An 18,324-nucleotide genomic window follows, 5' to 3' on the forward strand; every position below is an offset into this window, starting at 1 on the left:
AGCATACATCATATGTTCTTTTAATGCACTGGGTTGTTTTACTGGATTTGCCTTTGCCTCCCACGCATGATATCTTTGTGCATCTGGAAATACTTCTGAGTTTGCTATTAAGAATGGGTTTCAGCAGACGTCAGCATGTTTGATTTGGTCTACTAAAGAGATCAGGTAAAGTTGTTCATGCATTTGTTTCCATGGGCAGGTCTTTCTTAGCCAGACCTTTTCTAACAGCAGATTAAACATTAGTTTTTCATATATGAGAGATTTAACTGAAAGGATCTGCAATTGAGTATTAACAAATCTGCATTTGTCTACACCCATTCTACCACAACTACAGGTAGCAGCATGCAAGTGTGAACAGTAATGTGGTGTCTCTGCTTTTCTGTCCACTAGGGATAGCCAGGAAACCGGTTGGGCCTTACTGTTATCGTAGAAATTGCAGCAACTACTACATACCCTGCAGCTCTAATTACTCCTGGCCTCATGGCTGCGGTGTAATCATGCTGAGTGAGGACAGGGGCCAAGTCGCTGGGGATAAAGGGTAAGTGTGGCAGAAGGGCAGGAGCCGCTAACAAAGGTTTTGACAAATGTATGATTCCCAGAGCAGATGGGGGCCTGGTCGCAGCTCCTCGACACTGAGGGGCTCCCCCGCCTGGGCTCAACAACCCGTGATCCTACCCTGGAGTAAATCAAACGCTCGAAACCCTGACAAACTCAGAGCTGCCCGAGCAGCCGATCATAACCTCTCCACACTCCATAGGCCTTGGGTAAATCAGCAGGGTGTCATATAGGGAGAGGCAGATGGAGGGAGTGATGGACAAAGGTTTATCCCTTGAGGCCAAGGTCCCAAGAGGCATGAAGCTCTCTGTCTCTTATCAGTGTGTGGGATTAGTCGAGACCCAGATACCTACTGCACGCCCACAGACCATCTTACAACGGGACAATATAATAAACATTCCAGTTTTTATTAGACTGAAAAGATCATGACATGACATCCTTAACATCCAAAATAACAGGATGTAGGATTTGGTGTTTGATCCTTAGATTCTACTTCACCCAGACACTGAACCCCAAATTGCCTCTGTTATATGAATGTAAAGAATCACTCTTGTTATTACTTGCACATTCGTCTCCTTTTAAATTCTTTTTTTTGATCTTTGATCTCATGAAACCATTCCAACTGGTTAAACAAACTCCAAAATCTTCATTGTTGTAGCACTAAAGGAAGACCAGACTACTTTTTGCACCTCTTGAAAGTTTGGCTATGTTTTCACCCAAGAATCCCATTTTGAAATGAACAGCATGGAAATTCCCTAAACTATAATACACAACAAATGATTTGGCAGTGGCGTTCTTCAAAAGAGATTAGCTGTTAAGCAGAACATCCTGTGAAATGTTATTTATCACAAAATAATCGTGAAATCCTACATGACGGCATCATTAACCATTACAGTGATTCACCCTGTACATCATGTAAGTGTAAAAGTTGGCAAGAAGTGTTGCTTGCTGTTCCCAGAATTTCTCATGTGTCAATATGCTGACAGGAAGAGAAAGTCTTGAACTTGGAGCTTGACCTAACCTTTGTCACCCTGTTTTGTCCTACTCACTGATTCCCCCTGACCTTCACCCTCTTCTCCAAACTTTGATTCAGCGACATTGTGTAAAACAATTAATATTTTCAATCTTTCCCCGAAACACATTAGACATTGAATAACAAGTTAATTTGTCTGCATTATTGTCTGTCCCGTCAGGAACTTTTGTGGGATTTCTTCAGCAATGTTTTACTTAGTTCAGCACATCACCACCGATGGTTCCTGTTGTTGTGCTGTATCACTTGAGCTACTGCTAATCTGTTAGTAGGCCCATGAAACTAATTGCCAGTGGGCGAGGTCCCTGGGGTGCATTGTTTCCCAGGGTAAAGTGTGTTCAGAGCACATTTCCAAGGATGGTACACATGTTTCTGATTAGATGAAGAAAATAAACACACAACAAACAATAGAGCTGTTCAAATGTTCTCTATGGTTTTAACCCATGTGGGTAAAAAAAACATCAAACCTGTCTAACACCACAGGATAGAGGCACAGAGAAATGTGAGGAATCTGACTCTGACTGAGTGCTGAAAGGCATGGAAAATCACTGCTCAAGTCAGAGAAACTGAGTACTATTGCATTTGACATTTGGAAACATTTACGCTGTTGCAGTGAATGAGTGAATATTATAGGTCCAAACTCAGCTGATTGAAGTTGTCAGTATTCATTTACATTGAGTCTTCATTTCTGTGTGGTTTAAACTATGTATTGTGAGAATAAAGATATCAAACGGTGTATGACAGAAATAGGCCTGGAAATTAGTGGAATGGGAGTGAGGAACAGAGGATGATGATGGTAACTTGCAAATGTGTTTGCAAGTAAACGTCAGAGGGCAGAAAAGCAAAAAACGGGTGGTCATACTTCATACATCACTTAACACACACACACTGATTTACTTTCTGCCTTTGATTTGTAAGTAAGTTTAAACAATTGAATGATAAAATAATATTTAGCAGGCTCAAAGTTAACATTTAACAAGATGTCCTTTCATCTTCTCCCCGATGGAACATATCCGTCTTCATTTATTCAAGACTTCACAGATAAACTTCTGTCTTTACAAAGTTCACGTATCATCAATTGTTTTCATAATTTGGTAACAAACACTGGAAAATGGGCACAATGAAAAGGGAAAAAATCTGAAATTAAGGATTCAAAGTTGGCAATGTAGCTAGTTCTGTCTGTCGCGCTGTCGCACTGTTTTCTCTATGCTTGTGTCAGCTTGTGTTTCAGGCCATGCTTTGTGTCAGGGCACTGCTGCCACTGTACATCATCAAAACAGTCCTGACTTCTATTGTTGTGGTCTACAGCTATCACTGGCCAGAGTCCTCCAAGCCACATCAAAGAAAATACTATATTTATCACTGGAAAGAAATGCATATCCTCAGCTCACTGAAACACACATAGACGCACACGCATAAACACACGTAAACATGCATGTGCACACACAGTAAACTGAATTCACATTGCGGTTTTGGCGGTTGGGTGTGATGTGTCACTGTGCCACACTGGCCTCGTCCTGATTCTGTCTGCTGTGGTTGGTTCCAGCTGTGTTTGAGGTCTGCTAAATACCCAATTCTGTGTGAAGTCCCAGTAATGTTTCAAAAAACCTCACCAAGAGAATTAGACATACCTGTATGACAACACATGTTGATTTTGGTTTTGGTCAGAATCAGTTTGCATGAATGTCTGTCTTGGAATCACTTCTATAGGAGGATATAGAATAAAACAAATGTTGAGCTCAACAGTTTGGGCTGTCCACCTTTAAAGCTTCTTAAATGTTGTCAAGATGTTAAGTAGCGCACAGTTGCTAAGTGGTTACTTGCACACAAACGTAAATAATCACACACCTGCTGCTGAGTGAAATCACAAGCAGATGCATTTGGCATCTACTGTAACATGGCAGAGGTCTGATGCACCCGGATGAGAACTCAGCCCACCCCTGTAATTACTATCAGACACACACACACACACACACACACACACACACACACACACACACACACACACACACACACACACACACACACACACACACACACACACACACACACACACACACACACACACACACACACACACGTATGAACTGGGACAGGGTAACACATGGGAGACATTAGCACTGTCACTATGGCCACACACACATATAAAGTACAATATGGCTTGAATATACATTAATGTAGACATGATGATGCTTTACTCATTTAGATGTATTAACCTTTCTTCCATTAAAGTAAACATCATGGTTATTTTCTCCTCCCAGTTAAACCCTGAGGCCTTCACTCAACACAAAATGAAAACCGAGTGTTGCACTTGTACAATTTGTGGACTTAACCTGTGTGCAATGATTTAAAAATGTGTGTACATACATGTGTACTGTGACATATGAGAGCATGATACAGTCTCTTTACTCTCTGCAATCTATATGCATACCCACAATGATTTATTTCTGGAAAATGTAGGTATCCACACATCACATTCATTTAATTATATCCTTGGATAAACAATATTTTGCATATGTACATTTTTTGGAGATACAGACCAGGATAAGTTACACTTTTATTTGTTATCTACTTGTGTGGGAAACAAGATTCCCCGTTGTATTGGATTTTTGTAAAGAGATACAAAATCGTATTCAGTAAAACTACTAAGTATACAATTTGGTTTTTAAATTTGACGGGGAAAATTAAAATATAAAACGTTTGTTTCTCTCATTTATCTAGGGCCGACATTCCAAAGAACTCATGATGTTGACAGTAAAAAATGAAGTTACAAGGTTAAAATGTAAAACTGCAAGGCTAAGATTCAAATCAAATGCCAAGGTCAGAGTAAAGCTGGTTCACATTGACATCTTTCACAGGAGGCCCCTCCAAAACACAAACATATTTTGCAATAATCAAATGCTGTAGTAAGACATGTGATGTTTCAGTAAGACCCTAGACCTAATAAATTAATCTGAGACAAAAACAACAATGCTGTTGTACCATTTGAATGTGAGATCACATTTTTTCTCACAAGATTCTTTGTAATTTGATTTAGTCCTTCAGACATTAGTCAGGATCCAGGCATCTGATGAAGGCCATACATACTAAAACACTTCATTGTAGCAGGGAGATAACATAGGGAGAGCCACATCCTCCAGGTACGACCTTGGCGGGAAGCTACCGTGTGGTACAACAGGTCGAGTTGACCAAACAATTTCTAAGCATAATATCATCATTTGGTTTTACTATATAAAGTAATATAAGAAATTGCCACTATAGATAACATGAAACATAACTTCACACTTCATCAAACAAGAAGAAAGTGTTACTAGTGTCTTTGGAAATCTGCTATCATATTTTGTGTTACCACTTTATGCTTTATCATTTAAGCTCTGCAGAAAGTCTCTAAAAAGCAGGCCCACCATGCTTTGCACATGCTTTGCACATAATGTTCTCTCTTTACATCTTTCTCTACTTGTTATTCTACTGTCAGGATGCTAAGCAGCACAGAGCACCAGTGTTAACCTCACACCACCGCACCCTCTGGGATTTGCACTCTAGCCTCCTTCACCCTATAAATCTACTTGCACTTTGCATAAAAAGCAGGATTCGTCACACACATGAATGATTGCAGACACATTAAGTTCAAAAGGACAGCGTTGCCACCCACTAAATCCAATGAGCCTGGTGTGGTATATCAACTAACTTTACCTAAATTATGATGTGCCGAAAACCTTGCAACATAGGTACGAATTATCTCCTCCTCCCCTGTGATAAATGTTGTCAAGTATTGCTTGAATAAACAAAAGATGGGGGGTGAAGACAGACAGGAGGTTTACATTCCTCTCTGCAGCTCAACCTTACAGTCACAACATTATGTGAATGTATCAGTGTATTTCCCACCATAGGTGATTCATCAACAGCTTGAACGTTTATTTGACTTTGTCCAACTCCTATCTGTGTGCCTTTATATTAACTAACCAGACGAAAACCAACAAAGAAAACATTGTGCCGGATGGCTACCTGATCAGAGCTCTGCACAATGCAGGATTTCCACTCAAACTGCTTCTCACTGTGACACACTTTCTTTTCAAATTCAAATTCCCCCCAGTGTCTCTGGAGAGGTTGCCCTGAAGGTGACCCACATTGACTATAAGCAAATAAAATAGACCACTGTCTCCATCTTCCTACACTTTCTGTGCCAAGGGTGACAGCAATATCTATCCCTAAATAGATATGTCTGTTTACACAAATAACACTGTTTGGAAATATTGCTGGCCTTTGGCTCAGGCAAGGCAATGCAAGGCGTAGAAGGTTTTTTAATTAAGTCCTTAGTTTATTGTTTCAAGATACTGGAAATAAACGTATTCCGAGATGTGAGTACTTGGCACTGCTGTGTGGCATCCACGAAGTGCAGGCTTTACACATGTTGGAGATAAGCCCCTTCAAAAAGGGATTGATGCTTGGCAGAGGAATACACGTTTTTAGATTTCAAGTTGCTTGTTTGATGGGCCCATAATATAATGTCTGGTTGATTGTGAGACAAACAAACTCCCAAACTCTCTTGCTTCTTTTTCAACACATAGGCTAACGGCTTACTGCTTCCCAAGCTGATTGTGCAAAACACAAACACAATGGGTGACATTAAAAATGTGTTACAAACATTCGTTGAAGTGGGGCTGGTTCAATGAGTTCCTCCATTTTTTCTTTAATTAAAGAATGGTTTCGTGGCGCCACCTAGAGGGCCAATGCCCTGTGCAGATGTACACCAGCAGAGGGCGCTGTAGAACAAGTAAATCAGAGAAGAGAGAGCACAAAGCTTCTCACCGGAAGCTTCACTAGCAACCAGCAACATGTAATTTAAAGCCCGTGATGTTGTGTAACAGCAGATTTTGTAAGTAATTTCTGTCATTGTCGCTTCAAGGCTCAGTTTAATGTACCCCACCAAAATACAATAATATACACGCTAACATCTTGCTATATGAATCTGTATGTGTTGGTATTTTTAATTCAAATTCACATGCTGATAGTTTAAGGCTCACTGTTAGCTTAGCAGGCTAGGCTAGCCACGTAAACAATGGACAGCTGTGGGAAATGTTTCTATCTGAACTATTTGTGAATGTAATAACATGCTGTTACCCAACTGTTATAGTATATAAGGTGTTTGGCTGGTTATGTTCGTAGACATATGTAATGTTCCCTTTTCTACGCTTACTTTCATCTCTCACATGATTGTTAGCCTAAAGTCAGTCACCCGTTGATGTTAAATAAGATACTAGCAGAGGTGGAAGAAGTACTTGAGTAAAAGTAGAAGTACCAGGAATACAAGTACAAGACCTGCATTCAATTTGTTAATCAAATAAAGTAGAAACATTGTTAGCATTAGCATATACTTAAAGTACCAAAAAGACAAGTATTCATTATGCATAGGTCCATTTCAGAATAATTTATGATATGTTTAGATTATAATTAGTGATGCATTAAAGTTTCATCAAAGCTGCTAAAGGTGCAGTTTGTTTTAATAACTTTGTATACAGGGTAGCTTGTGAATTTACTCCAGGTCTAACTAAAGTCTTATTGTTAGTGTTGTTTATATGTCACATTATTATTTAAAATCTGCAAAATAACTAAAGGTATTATTATTATAAATATAGTGGAGTAAAAGTACAAGATTTACCTCTGAATTGTAATGGGGTAGAGATACAAAAAATTGAAGTCTCTCAAAATGTTACTTAAGTACAGTACTTGAGTTAATGTACTTAGTTACTTTGCACCACTGGATAACAATAACGTAACCTAGTTAAATGTGGGGTATTTCATTTATTTCAGAAACACTTTTTGTTATATTCCATGGAATGCTCTTAACATCCCGATAGCAATGAATATATTAAATGCTTTGACAATAAATAAATACATAAAAAAATGTAATCTGTGGAAGCCGTAGCGCTTTAAATAGCACGACCAATCATTTTAGCCGGCTCGGCTAAAATAACTGGATGGCCTACCTGCCTGTCAGCCTTCCATCTGTGCACAAACTTATCTGGTGCCCTCATTGGTCATGTGCGCGTTCATGTGTGTTGGAGGAGGGGCTCTGTAAGGAAGTGGCCGATTTTTTTCCGGCTGTGTATTTTCAAATTCTAGCGCACTCGAGCTGGTTTCTCCTAAATTACCTACCCCACCTTTAACTAAGTTCACTGTTAACATGGGCTCTATTGACTACATTTTAAGTTAACCCACCTTAACTAGGGTGTGTTTACATTATCTTATTTTAAAGCAAAGCCAAGGCTTAGTAGAATCGCACTCTGTCTGTTTGACATCTGAATAACACTTTTGACTGTTTGCAGCTGCTTCAACATGCCTGTAGACGGTTCGGAGGACCAGGTGCCCTCCTCTCTCTCCAGCCCTGCCAGTGCTGCCCACACCCCGGGGGCCACAGAGGAGGATGGGGCTGCAGGGGGCTCAGCAGAATGCTCTTTCCCTCAAAACAGTCAGGGCTCCGAGGCTGCTTCAGCCTTTTCTACCAACACTGGACCTGGGGAGGGCACCAGTGGTGAGCTCTTTTCCTATTGCATTTTAAAGGAGTGGGTAGGACATCCAGAATGGCTTTAATCCGCCAAAATGATAAATCGTATTCATGGTTATCTAATGCATCTATGTTTTGTTACCTGTGCTGTGGTACAGGTGGAAAGAGGTCTGCTGCCTTGCTTCAGATCGACCGTCAGCGTATCCAAGCAGCATCAGCCAGTTCTGGAGCCGATGAACTGCAGGGCCTTGGTGTAGCTGTGTATGACCATGACGTGCTTGAGCAAGGAGTCCTGCAACAAGTGGATGAGGCAATCCATGAGGCCAATCAGGCTGCTGCTAAAGCAGAGGCTGAGAAGGAATACCACTCTGTGCTCGATGATGTCAGGTAAGGACAATAGCTGCAATTAATAAGAGGACTAAGATTGTTTTCCCCTTGGCACAGTATTTGTGGTGTGTTGAAGTGTTCCTGTGAAAGTCATTGTCTACTGATGACGTGTCATTAATGTTGTCCCTGATGAAATATTAGGATTGCACTGATATACACTTTTTCTATTGCCTTTTAAAGCAGGATCTGAAATTAAGTATTTTTCTTCACCTGCCACTTGCTGAATATTTCTACTGGCCATTTAATTGTTTAATTGAACATTAATAAATTAAGCCAAACAGTATACATCTGGATTAGAAATTGGGCCACCTAATCCTAATTTTCAACAGAGGTTTCGCTTTAAAAAAATAATATTTCTTAATATATAATATATATCTGCTGTAGTGGCAGAAAATGTATTTTTGATTTCAAAACACCAAACCTTAAATGGATTGATGTTTGTGTGTTTCAGGTCCGTCACAACATCTCTTAAACAAATAAACAAGATCATCGAGCAACTGTCTCCCTATGCTTCCTCCAGTAAAGATATCAGTAGGAAGATTGAATCTGTCAAACGACAGAAAGAAAATAAGGTAAATGACTAAATATGACAAGTACTTAAATTGGGGGATGTACATAATAACTTCACCTAAAGAATATATGGATTTTGATTGTCCCAATGATGAAAACAACTTTGAATACAGGAAAAACAGCTTAAGAAAGTCAGAGCCAAACAGAAGCGACTTCAGGCCATTCTGGGAGGAGAGGATGCAGAAAGGGTGGAAGCTGAGATTTTGGCAGATGATGATGAAGAGGAAGGTGAGATGTTTTTATTAACCCGCGATACCTTTTCAATGTATTGACTTAAAGCATTATCCGTCTATTACAAGGGGATATCAATACTCAGTCAAATGCGGCTGAGTTCTGGTTCCCTGCTTTCTATAGAAAAAATGCCCTGTGTTACAAAACAATGCAGAAACGGAAACAATGCAAATATTAATGCCAGTTGCATTTAGGATGAGCAAGAATGCTATTCTGTGGCTTTCCTCATTTAAGTAATCATCAGGAGGACATGTTGGCAATGGCTTGCATACATATTACTTTGTTAAAAAGATATTGTATGGATATCCTCCTGATACAAAAATCCAATAAATGTCAAAGGTTTTGAAAGATGTAAACTCTGATAATAAAAGTTAAAATATTCCAGCTGAGTACCTTTCAGTAGCTGATACTCAAGAGTTCTTTATCTAACCCTGCCTGGTGTGTGTGTTGAACCAGAGGCCGGGCCGTCCACGCTGGGCAGCATGCTCATGCCCTCTCAGGAGACAGAATGGGAGGAGCTGATCCGGACAGGTCACATGACTCCCTTTGGAACACGAATCCCACAGAAGGTGGAAAAAAAGGAGCCTCGAAAAGTGATGCTTGTCGAGAACTCGGCTTTTGACCTGTACTTGGCGGACCAGGCCAAGATGGCTACCGATCGGAAGAAAGTAACTCCTCTAAAGAAGAAGAAGAAGAGGAGCTCCGGCCCTAATGAGGCCAGGACAAAAAAGGTTGTTTCCTCTTCCAAAGACAACAAGATGAAGAAGCGCATACGTAAGCTCCAGATCACAGCTCTCAAGGCCCATCCTAAAGCCCGACCTAAAGCTGAACCCCGGCTCCCTAAACCCAGGAGGAAGCTTCACACTGGGGAAGAGGAGACGGACAGCGAGGGGTCAGAGTACCTGCCCAGTGATGAAGGCATAGACCCTGACCAAGAGGAAAGAGAAGCCCGGGAGGAGGGCTTTGGAGAGGACGATGGAGATGATTATGAGTTGAAAGCATACAAGAAGAAAAGTGAAGGGAAAGGGAGGAAGAAAGTTAAGAAAAAAGAGGAGAGTGACCAAGAATACTGCCCCGAGAGTTCAGATGAAGAGGTGGACGCAAAGGGTAAAGACAAAGGAAACAAAGATGACGGGGACATGGAGTACTACAGACAGCGTATAAGGTATGATCATTGGCTTTATTCTATAAGCTTCGGTTTGGTAAATTGTTGTGAACAGGAGATTGGTTTTTGGTGTTATGGTTGGGTATGAAAAGTTTTCATCAGCAAGTCTTCCTCTAAAGTCAACATTGGAGCCTGCAAATGAGATGCTCAACAAACACCAGATTGAGCCTTTAACTACGCATCACATTTGCGATGGCTGCGGTACAAATGTGCTATTGTTATTCCCTTTAGTTAAGGAGAAAGGCAGTTGCTTTCTGCTGCCTCCATAGTGCAGAAGGAGCGTTAATCCCAGATGAGATTGGCAGCTGTTTCTTGACTAAGCAAATTCACTCCCTGCTCTTCTTCTCTCTCTGCTCTCACACTGGCCTAATTATCCTCCTGCACATGGTTTTATACACTCACTCAGTCTAATGCTCAAATTAATGGAAGAGCAGCCCTAATGAGATTTCATATTTATAGCTGCCAAATAAATTGTGTTGGCATGTGTCCTTTTTCCACACTACAGTGATTGAATGTCAATTCATCAGCAACGACACGGCGTGGATGGTGAGGCTAGCTTATATGAGGAATGATATTATTAGAGCGGGTAGTATTTGTAGTTGGGTGGGGGGTGGAGCGGGGGCAGAAAAGTGTAATTAACTGAACCAATGCTTAGTCTTGACTTAATTAGAGAGTGTGGTCTCCCAGGCCCAGCTAAAGGACCAGTTTTGTGGCAGGGTGACAGGACCAGGCCCAAATGAAGATGGATTCTTATCCTCTCCACCTCACACCTTTCTGGGGAACTCGCACTACTAATTGTCCGTATCAATCTTCATTTGCCGCGTGACGACTGTGCCTCTAACTGCCCTCTCTCCTGCACCATTAAAACTCTTCTCCTTTACATTTCCCTTTGTATATGTTCTACTGTTCAAGGGAAATATCAACACCTCTAAACATTTGCTATCCATACACACACGTAAAGTAAATAAGTGAGTGCAAAGGCAACATCCATCCATCATTCTCTCAATAATTGCTGACCCAGTATTTCAAGTATAGAATTGACAGGTATGTCTAAAGATGACCAAAGAATGACTTCAAGCTGCCCCCCCCCCCACCATATGTTCCCATTGTTTTTGACCACATGATTTGCTCCATTTATATCTACTCATTCTCTCTCTTAGGAGATGGAGGCGACAACGTCTTCAAGAAAGGGAGGATAAGAGAGAGAGGGGGGAGGAGCTTACAGATGACAGTGATGAAGAATTTGACGAAGGCTTCAAAGTGCCTGGTTTCATCTGGAAAAAACTTTACAAGTAAGTTAAATGTAAAACAATGTGGATTAGCTTAAACATTCAGACAACACATGTTTACAACTGTCAACTGAGGAAGTCAACCTTTGTCCTCAAAGATTAACCAAAGAATGCATTATTTGATTAGACACTATTAACTTAATCCACCTAGTGCTACTAAAGGTCACTAGTATTCATTGGTAAGTCATTTAGTCAATCTGTTGTTTTAAAACACTTTTAAGAACAACTGTGGAAAACTTTTAGTTAAACTTGGTGGATAAAATAACTTTTCTTCTGCCATTTTGCTGGCCATTTGTTTCTCAAAAATCCAAATTCTCATACATTTGTTTAAATGCTTTACTTTTTTGCATTGATCTAATAAAAAAAATGCGCTACATATATGACTTTTAGAAAGTTGTCTCTTTCAAGACAAATGTAATCATCCTTATGTGTTCGGACCCTTACTGGTGAGCGTAATTCAATCAGATTTCTATTGAATTACATTATAATTACCAGACCACCCTGTCGTGTTTCCACATGAGGGTCCATAGTTTTTCTTATGCACAGGTGTTTTCATACATCACATTGTCAGGTACCAGCAGACAGGTGTACGGTGGCTGTGGGAGCTCCACTGTCAGCAGGCAGGCGGCATCCTGGGAGACGAGATGGGGTTGGGTAAAACCATCCAGGTCATCTGCTTTCTGGCCGGACTGAGCTACAGCAAACTGAGGACCAGAGGATCCAACTACAGGTATACACAAACACACACACGCACGCACGCACGCACACTCACAAACAAACTGTGGCCAGAGACTGTGTGTCTGTATGGTATGAATATTTGATTAGGGGGATTTCTGCTTGAGTGTTCATCTGAATTATTAAACATGTTTCAATTATCAGACTCTTCACTTTCTTACTGCAGACATCAGAGAAAACACTGACACTCTGTTTTTGTGTGTATGTGTGTGTGTGTGTGTGTGTGTGTGTGTATGCTTTTGTGTGTACGTGTTTTAAGAGTGCGTTAGAGTAGAATGAGCGTCCTGATGAACACTTAAAATAAATGTTGGACTCATGAACTGAGGGTGGAGCATGTGTGGGGCGACAAATCCACTGTGGAAAACATGACGCATTGGTGGTGATAATTTGGTTTTACTGCACAAACGGCACTGACGCATTTAAGAGGCGGAGCTTCCCTGATGGTCAATACTCTGTCTACTAAAGACGCCCACAAATTGATTGCTTCCAAACTCAATTATGGCCAAGTATCAATAGCTTCCACCAGGCAGAGGTTCATAGCAGCCCATTAGTGTGTGTGTGTGTGTGTGTGTGTGTGTGTGTGTGTGTGTGTGTGTGTGTGTGTGTGTGTGTGTGTGTGTGTGTGTGTGTGTGTGTGTGTGTGTGTGTGTGTGTGTGTGTGTGTGTGTGTGTGTGTGTGTGTGTGTGTGTGTGTGTGTGTGTGTGTGTGTGTGTGTGTGTGTGTGTGTGTGTGTGTGTGTGTGTGTGTGTGTGTGTGTGTGTGTGTGTTCTTGCAGCACCTGACACAGTGTGTAGAGCAGTGGAGGGAGACACTCCTTTAGCCTTCTCTAAATCCCTTATGCTTGAATCCATCACATGTTGTATGCAAGCAATGCTAATTTTACTTATTGGGAAACTGCCTTTATTTAATTTATTTTTATTTAATTATGATTATGACTATAATTTGCTGAGGTTATGCAAATGAACCCTGAATTCCCTTGTTTCACATCTTAATTGCAGCTTTGCCATTAAACTGTCCGGTGTGTTTGGTTGTAGGTACGAAGGTCTGGGTCCGACGGTCATCGTGTGCCCGGCCACAGTCATGCACCAATGGGTGCAGGAGTTTCACACCTGGTGGCCTCCTTTCAGAGTGGCTGTGCTACATGAAACTGGCTCTTACACCAGCAACAAGGTAATAGTGTGTTCTTGTGTGTGTTTGATTTTCATATTCATAATTTAGTTGGAAAGTTTTCTACAGGGCCTTTCTTTCCTCTGGGGGGCACTAGAGGTCTGTTTATGCAGCATCATCTCCTAACCTTCTCCCCTCTTGCCTCTCTCCTCAAAACACAAAGTCGATGCCCTACTTCCACGCTCAAGCTACCAGAGATGGTTAGGAAACAAAAACCTGTACTAATGCATGTGTTTTCTTTGTGTGTTGCAGGAAAAGCTTATTCCAGAGATAGCAGCATGTCATGGTATCCTGATAACCTCATATTCTGCTGTGAGAAATTTGCAAGAAACCCTGCAGCGCTACAATTGGCACTACATTATTCTGGATGAAGGTCATAAGATCAGGAATCCAAATGCAGGAGTTACCACCGCCTGCAAACAGGTATTGTTTCACAGACTCATTTATGAACACATAACATATTTGTAACAAGCATAACAAACGTGCTCATTGCACCAGCCTTCAGGAATATGTAACGTACTTTCTCTCTGCTCTCTCCCTAGTTTCGCACGCCCCACAGGTTCATCCTGTCTGGCTCTCCGATGCAGAACAATTTAAAGGAGCTTTGGTCTCTGTTTGACTTTGTCTTCCCCGGCAAACTGGGGACATTACCTGTCTTCATGGAGCAGTTCTCTGTGCCGATCACCATGGGAGGGTACAGCAATGCCTCACCTGTACAGGTACTGGAACACACACACATTCAAAGTTAGGATTTCTTTGTTTAAATCATGCTACTTAATCCTTTACCTCATTTTTAACAAAGACGAAGAAGAAATGTCCCCCCATTTGAAACTACGGACAAACCAGATGTAAAGACTGAGCAAAAGGACATCCTTTTCAAAATCCAAACTTAATTAAAAGTTGTATTTAAAATTAAAACAAAGATAACAACATAATTAAAAAAGAACAACACAAAAAGCCTTCAAGTTTATGTTAATTAATTTGGACCAAACTTAGTTGAAGTGAAAAAAACATAACATGTAAACATAAAGAAGTCATCCATTATCAAGCAAACCTATAGATGAACATAGGGAGGGAGCGATGAAGTGCTGAAGTGTCACTTGACGACACCAGTCTCCCACACACATGTCGGCACACTTTTGGAGAGCTAGATGGAAGCCAGTCAGAAGGAGAGCGATGGTGGAGTAACAGAGCCATTAAGTGCCGGATAATGCAGGCCCATGCAAAGGAACTTCAGCACATCCCCAGTGAGAGAGAGAGAGAGAGAGGGAGGGAGAGGCTAGAGTGGAGAGCCAGTGAGCTAAACTGTAGCCCTTTTGTCATTAGTGCTCAATCGTTAATAACCCACTGACTGTATGGATTTAATTATTTAAGCTGGCTATTGATGCTTCTTCCGCTGTCGATAATAAAAACCTTTACTAATTATTAATGTTATTAAATGGTCAGAGAGGGCTAAGCTCTGCTGCCTTATCCTCTTCTCAAAATTCTCAGAACAGTAAAGCAGGCCCTCGGTCGTGTGTGTGTGTGTGTGTGTGTGTGTGTGTGTGTGTGTGTGTGTGTGTGTGTGTGTGTGTGTGTGTGTGTGTGTGTGTGTGTGTGTGTGTGTGTGTGTGTGTGTGTGTGTGTGTGTGTGTGTGTGTGTGTGTGTGTGTGTGTGTGTGTGTGTGTGAGAGAGATGCAGATCCATTACTGAGGCATGCATCCCCATGTGAGTCCACTCAGCAGCTTGGGTGGAGATCATCTGCTGCCCTCCTCCACTTCTTCTCCACCCTGACCCCTAAATCCCAACATGTGATTGTCCCCTCCAGCTTTGCAGAGGGTGTCTTTGATGCCTCTGTGGACCCCCAGCGAGTTAATGTTTAAAAAGGCTAACTGGCCTTTAGCACTCACTCTGGATGAGGTGTAGCAGGGCATTTGTAGGGGGGGGGTTGGGACCAAAGCTCCTCCTCTGTTTTCCAAAGGAGCTGGTCGGTAGTTCTGATGAAAGAAGAGGGCTCCGTCCCTGGGGGCCAACAGCACTCCGATCAATGTTTAATGGCCTGTGCTGCTGAGAGGGACAGCAACATGAGGGAGGTGATGAGAGAGGGCAGAGGAGGGGCTAAACGACCATCATGCCTCAGGAAACACACAGTGACAGGTGTGATTGTTTGGATGGCAGGTTTAAGTCTCTCTTTTGTTTCAAAGCAGTCTGTCTGCGTTTCTTTTTCAGGTCCAGACGGCGTTTAAGTGTGCGTGCGTGCTGAGGGACACCATAAACCCTTACCTGCTCAGAAGAATGAAGGCAGACGTCAAGGACAACCTCTCCTTACCTGACAAAAATGAACAGGTATTCACCATAAGACATCTGACCCTGTTCTGTAGCATTGAACCACCTGGGGAGGTGTCTATCTGATTGGATGTGACTGTATATGCCACGTCTAAGGAGTATTTGATGAATGTGCATGGCCCTTGTAAGGTGAAGATAGCTAATAAAGTCCTGGTAAAGTAAAAGGAGCAGGTATTCATTAAGGTGGCTCGTCCGCGGTCTGTCCACTGACGCTGGTTGAGTCCTCAGTCCACTTCAGCTCATTAAGTCGGTCCCTCGGGACAGCAGAGGCTCCAAAAACACATCGCTTCCCTCTCACTTCTCTTCTCACACACTGCACTTCATCAAGGGCCTTTCAAGCTGATGTTTACTGCCTATTACACACTTTTACACTGCTTTGTGTTTGTGTCTGTCTAGGTTCTGTTCTGCAGATTAACAGAAGACCAGCGGGAGGTTTATCAAGGCTTCCTAGATTCCAAAGAGGTCTACCAAATACTTAACGGCGACATGCAGGTAAGACTGTTTGTTTCTGCTTTGTGTTGATCCGTGCTGCTTTATAACGACCAGAAGAGCAAAACTCTCGCTCAAGGAGAAGACTTCCTGGAACTAGACTTGCCTTATTCATTATTTAACCTCCTAACTGATTAATATCAGCTCAACTCTCTCCCTCGCTCACAGGTACTGGTGTGTATTTCTTATGCGCTCTTGTACACTTAAAAACACATCACCTTGAAGTGGCATCAGTGGAATGAATTCCTTTTTGCCCGGTACATTTTGTTAAACCCTTCAAGATGCTCTCTTTGAGAAAGCTGTGTTGTTGGTCTCCTCACATTAGTCCGCCCCGAGAGAGATTCGAACATTTATCACCACTGACCAAATGGACGTGGTTGGAGAGCCAGGGGTGACCACTGTAGATGCGCACGCGCACGCGCGCACGCACACACACGCACACGCACACACTCTTACAACCATATTCACTGGTCACTCTCAGTCCATTAACCACCATTACTAATGCAGTGGCCGTTGGGCCTTCATCAAGAAACACAGGCTTTATTGTCCGTAAATAAATTATGTAACTAATTCCAGTATACTTAAGTAAATGTGTTTATTTGTTTAAAAGTGAAATGCTGCATAGTTTTACACCTGCCGCCAATTATGTGTTCAAGAGAAAGAAACAAAATAGGATAGGAGTATTATTATTGTATCCATTCTTTTATTTGTATTATTATTTCATTTCGGATTTGTCAACTGTTAATGTATGTACCTAGACGTGTTTATTTTTGAGACGTGTGCTTTGTGAATAATTTCTTAAAATGTAAATGAAAAAAAAACCATATATATATTTTCCACTTTTGTGTGGTTTAGGTATTCTCAGGTTTGATAGCGCTCCGAAAGATCTGTAACCACCCCGACCTTTTCTCGGGAGGGCCCCGGATGTTGAGGGGAATCCCAGAGGAGCAGCTAACTAAGGAGGAACACTTTGGATATTGGAAACGCTCGGGCAAGCTGATCGTGGTGGAGTCGCTGCTGCGCCTCTGGTTCAAACAGGGCCACAAAGTGCTGCTCTTCACGCAGTCCAGACAGGTGAGGAACACACTGCTCTGACTTCCTGATTAGCAGCTAATAAATATGATGAATATTCAAGACTTGTTACTTCTTCCCTGCATCAAATGAAATGATTGATGTCTTTAATTCTCATATCCCTTGTATTTGTTCTGGCTTCCTACAACGCATGTGAGTGAGTGAGTGAGTGAGTGAGTGAGTGAGAGAGAGAGAGAGAGAGAGAGAGAGAGAGAGAGAGAGTGAGAGTGAGAGAGAGAGTGAGAGTGGAGAGTGAGAGAGAGAGAGAGAGAGAGAGAGAGAGAGAGAGAGAGAGAGAGAGAGAAGAGAGAGAGAGAGAGAGAGAGGAGATGAGAGGAGAGAGAGAGAGAGAGAGAGAGAGAGAGAGAGAGAGAGATGAGAGAGAGAGAAGAGAGAGAGAGAGAGAGAGAGAGAGAGAGAGAGAGAGAGAGAGAGAGAGCAAGCAGCTGTTGCAGTCAATACCAATGAGATTATACCTCAGAGGGAACCTGAGACCCTCCCTGTCGGTATCTCTGGTCCATGTAATATTAATCTGCACTAATCCTTTTAGAGATATTCCAAACCTCAGTCCCTCTCTTCCTCTGTGTTTCTGCCGTCTCTATCTCCTTTTCCAGATGTTGCACATCTTTCAGGTATTTGTGACGGAGAATAAACTACTCGTACCTGAAAATGGACGGCACGACTCAATAGCTTCCCGACAGCCCCTCATCGCTCGCTACAACGAGGTGAGGCTTATCCTAATGGCTCTAAGTGTTTCCCTGAACATCCCAGCGCCCTGAGGGACAGCGTGTTTAGTGGAACCC

The 18,324-nt window shown here is 42.0% G+C and overlaps 1 protein-coding gene across 1 annotated transcript in view; it reads left to right on the plus strand.

Annotated features, from left to right (window-relative positions):
* The first annotated feature begins 4,017 nt into the window (after positions 1–4,017).
* The window catches only part of ercc6 (excision repair cross-complementation group 6), an 18,040-nt gene continuing 3,733 nt past the window's right edge, over positions 4,018–18,324 (plus strand). The window contains 17 exon segments of the mRNA XM_079689571.1: positions 4,018–6,461; positions 7,912–8,117; positions 8,249–8,477; positions 8,929–9,049; positions 9,161–9,275; positions 9,735–10,443; positions 11,604–11,735; positions 12,304–12,462; positions 13,503–13,638; positions 13,888–14,058; positions 14,178–14,354; positions 15,845–15,961; positions 16,358–16,453; positions 17,306–17,524; positions 18,136–18,171; positions 18,173–18,203; positions 18,206–18,246. Coding sequence (XP_079545697.1) covers positions 7,922–8,117; positions 8,249–8,477; positions 8,929–9,049; positions 9,161–9,275; positions 9,735–10,443; positions 11,604–11,735; positions 12,304–12,462; positions 13,503–13,638; positions 13,888–14,058; positions 14,178–14,354; positions 15,845–15,961; positions 16,358–16,453; positions 17,306–17,524; positions 18,136–18,171; positions 18,173–18,203; positions 18,206–18,246 — 2,685 coding nt within the window. The 5' untranslated portion in view covers positions 4,018–6,461; positions 7,912–7,921.

Source organism: Notothenia rossii (assembly GCF_949606895.1).
Source record: "Notothenia rossii genome assembly, chromosome: 6".
Taxonomy (NCBI): Eukaryota; Metazoa; Chordata; class Actinopteri; order Perciformes; family Nototheniidae; genus Notothenia; species Notothenia rossii.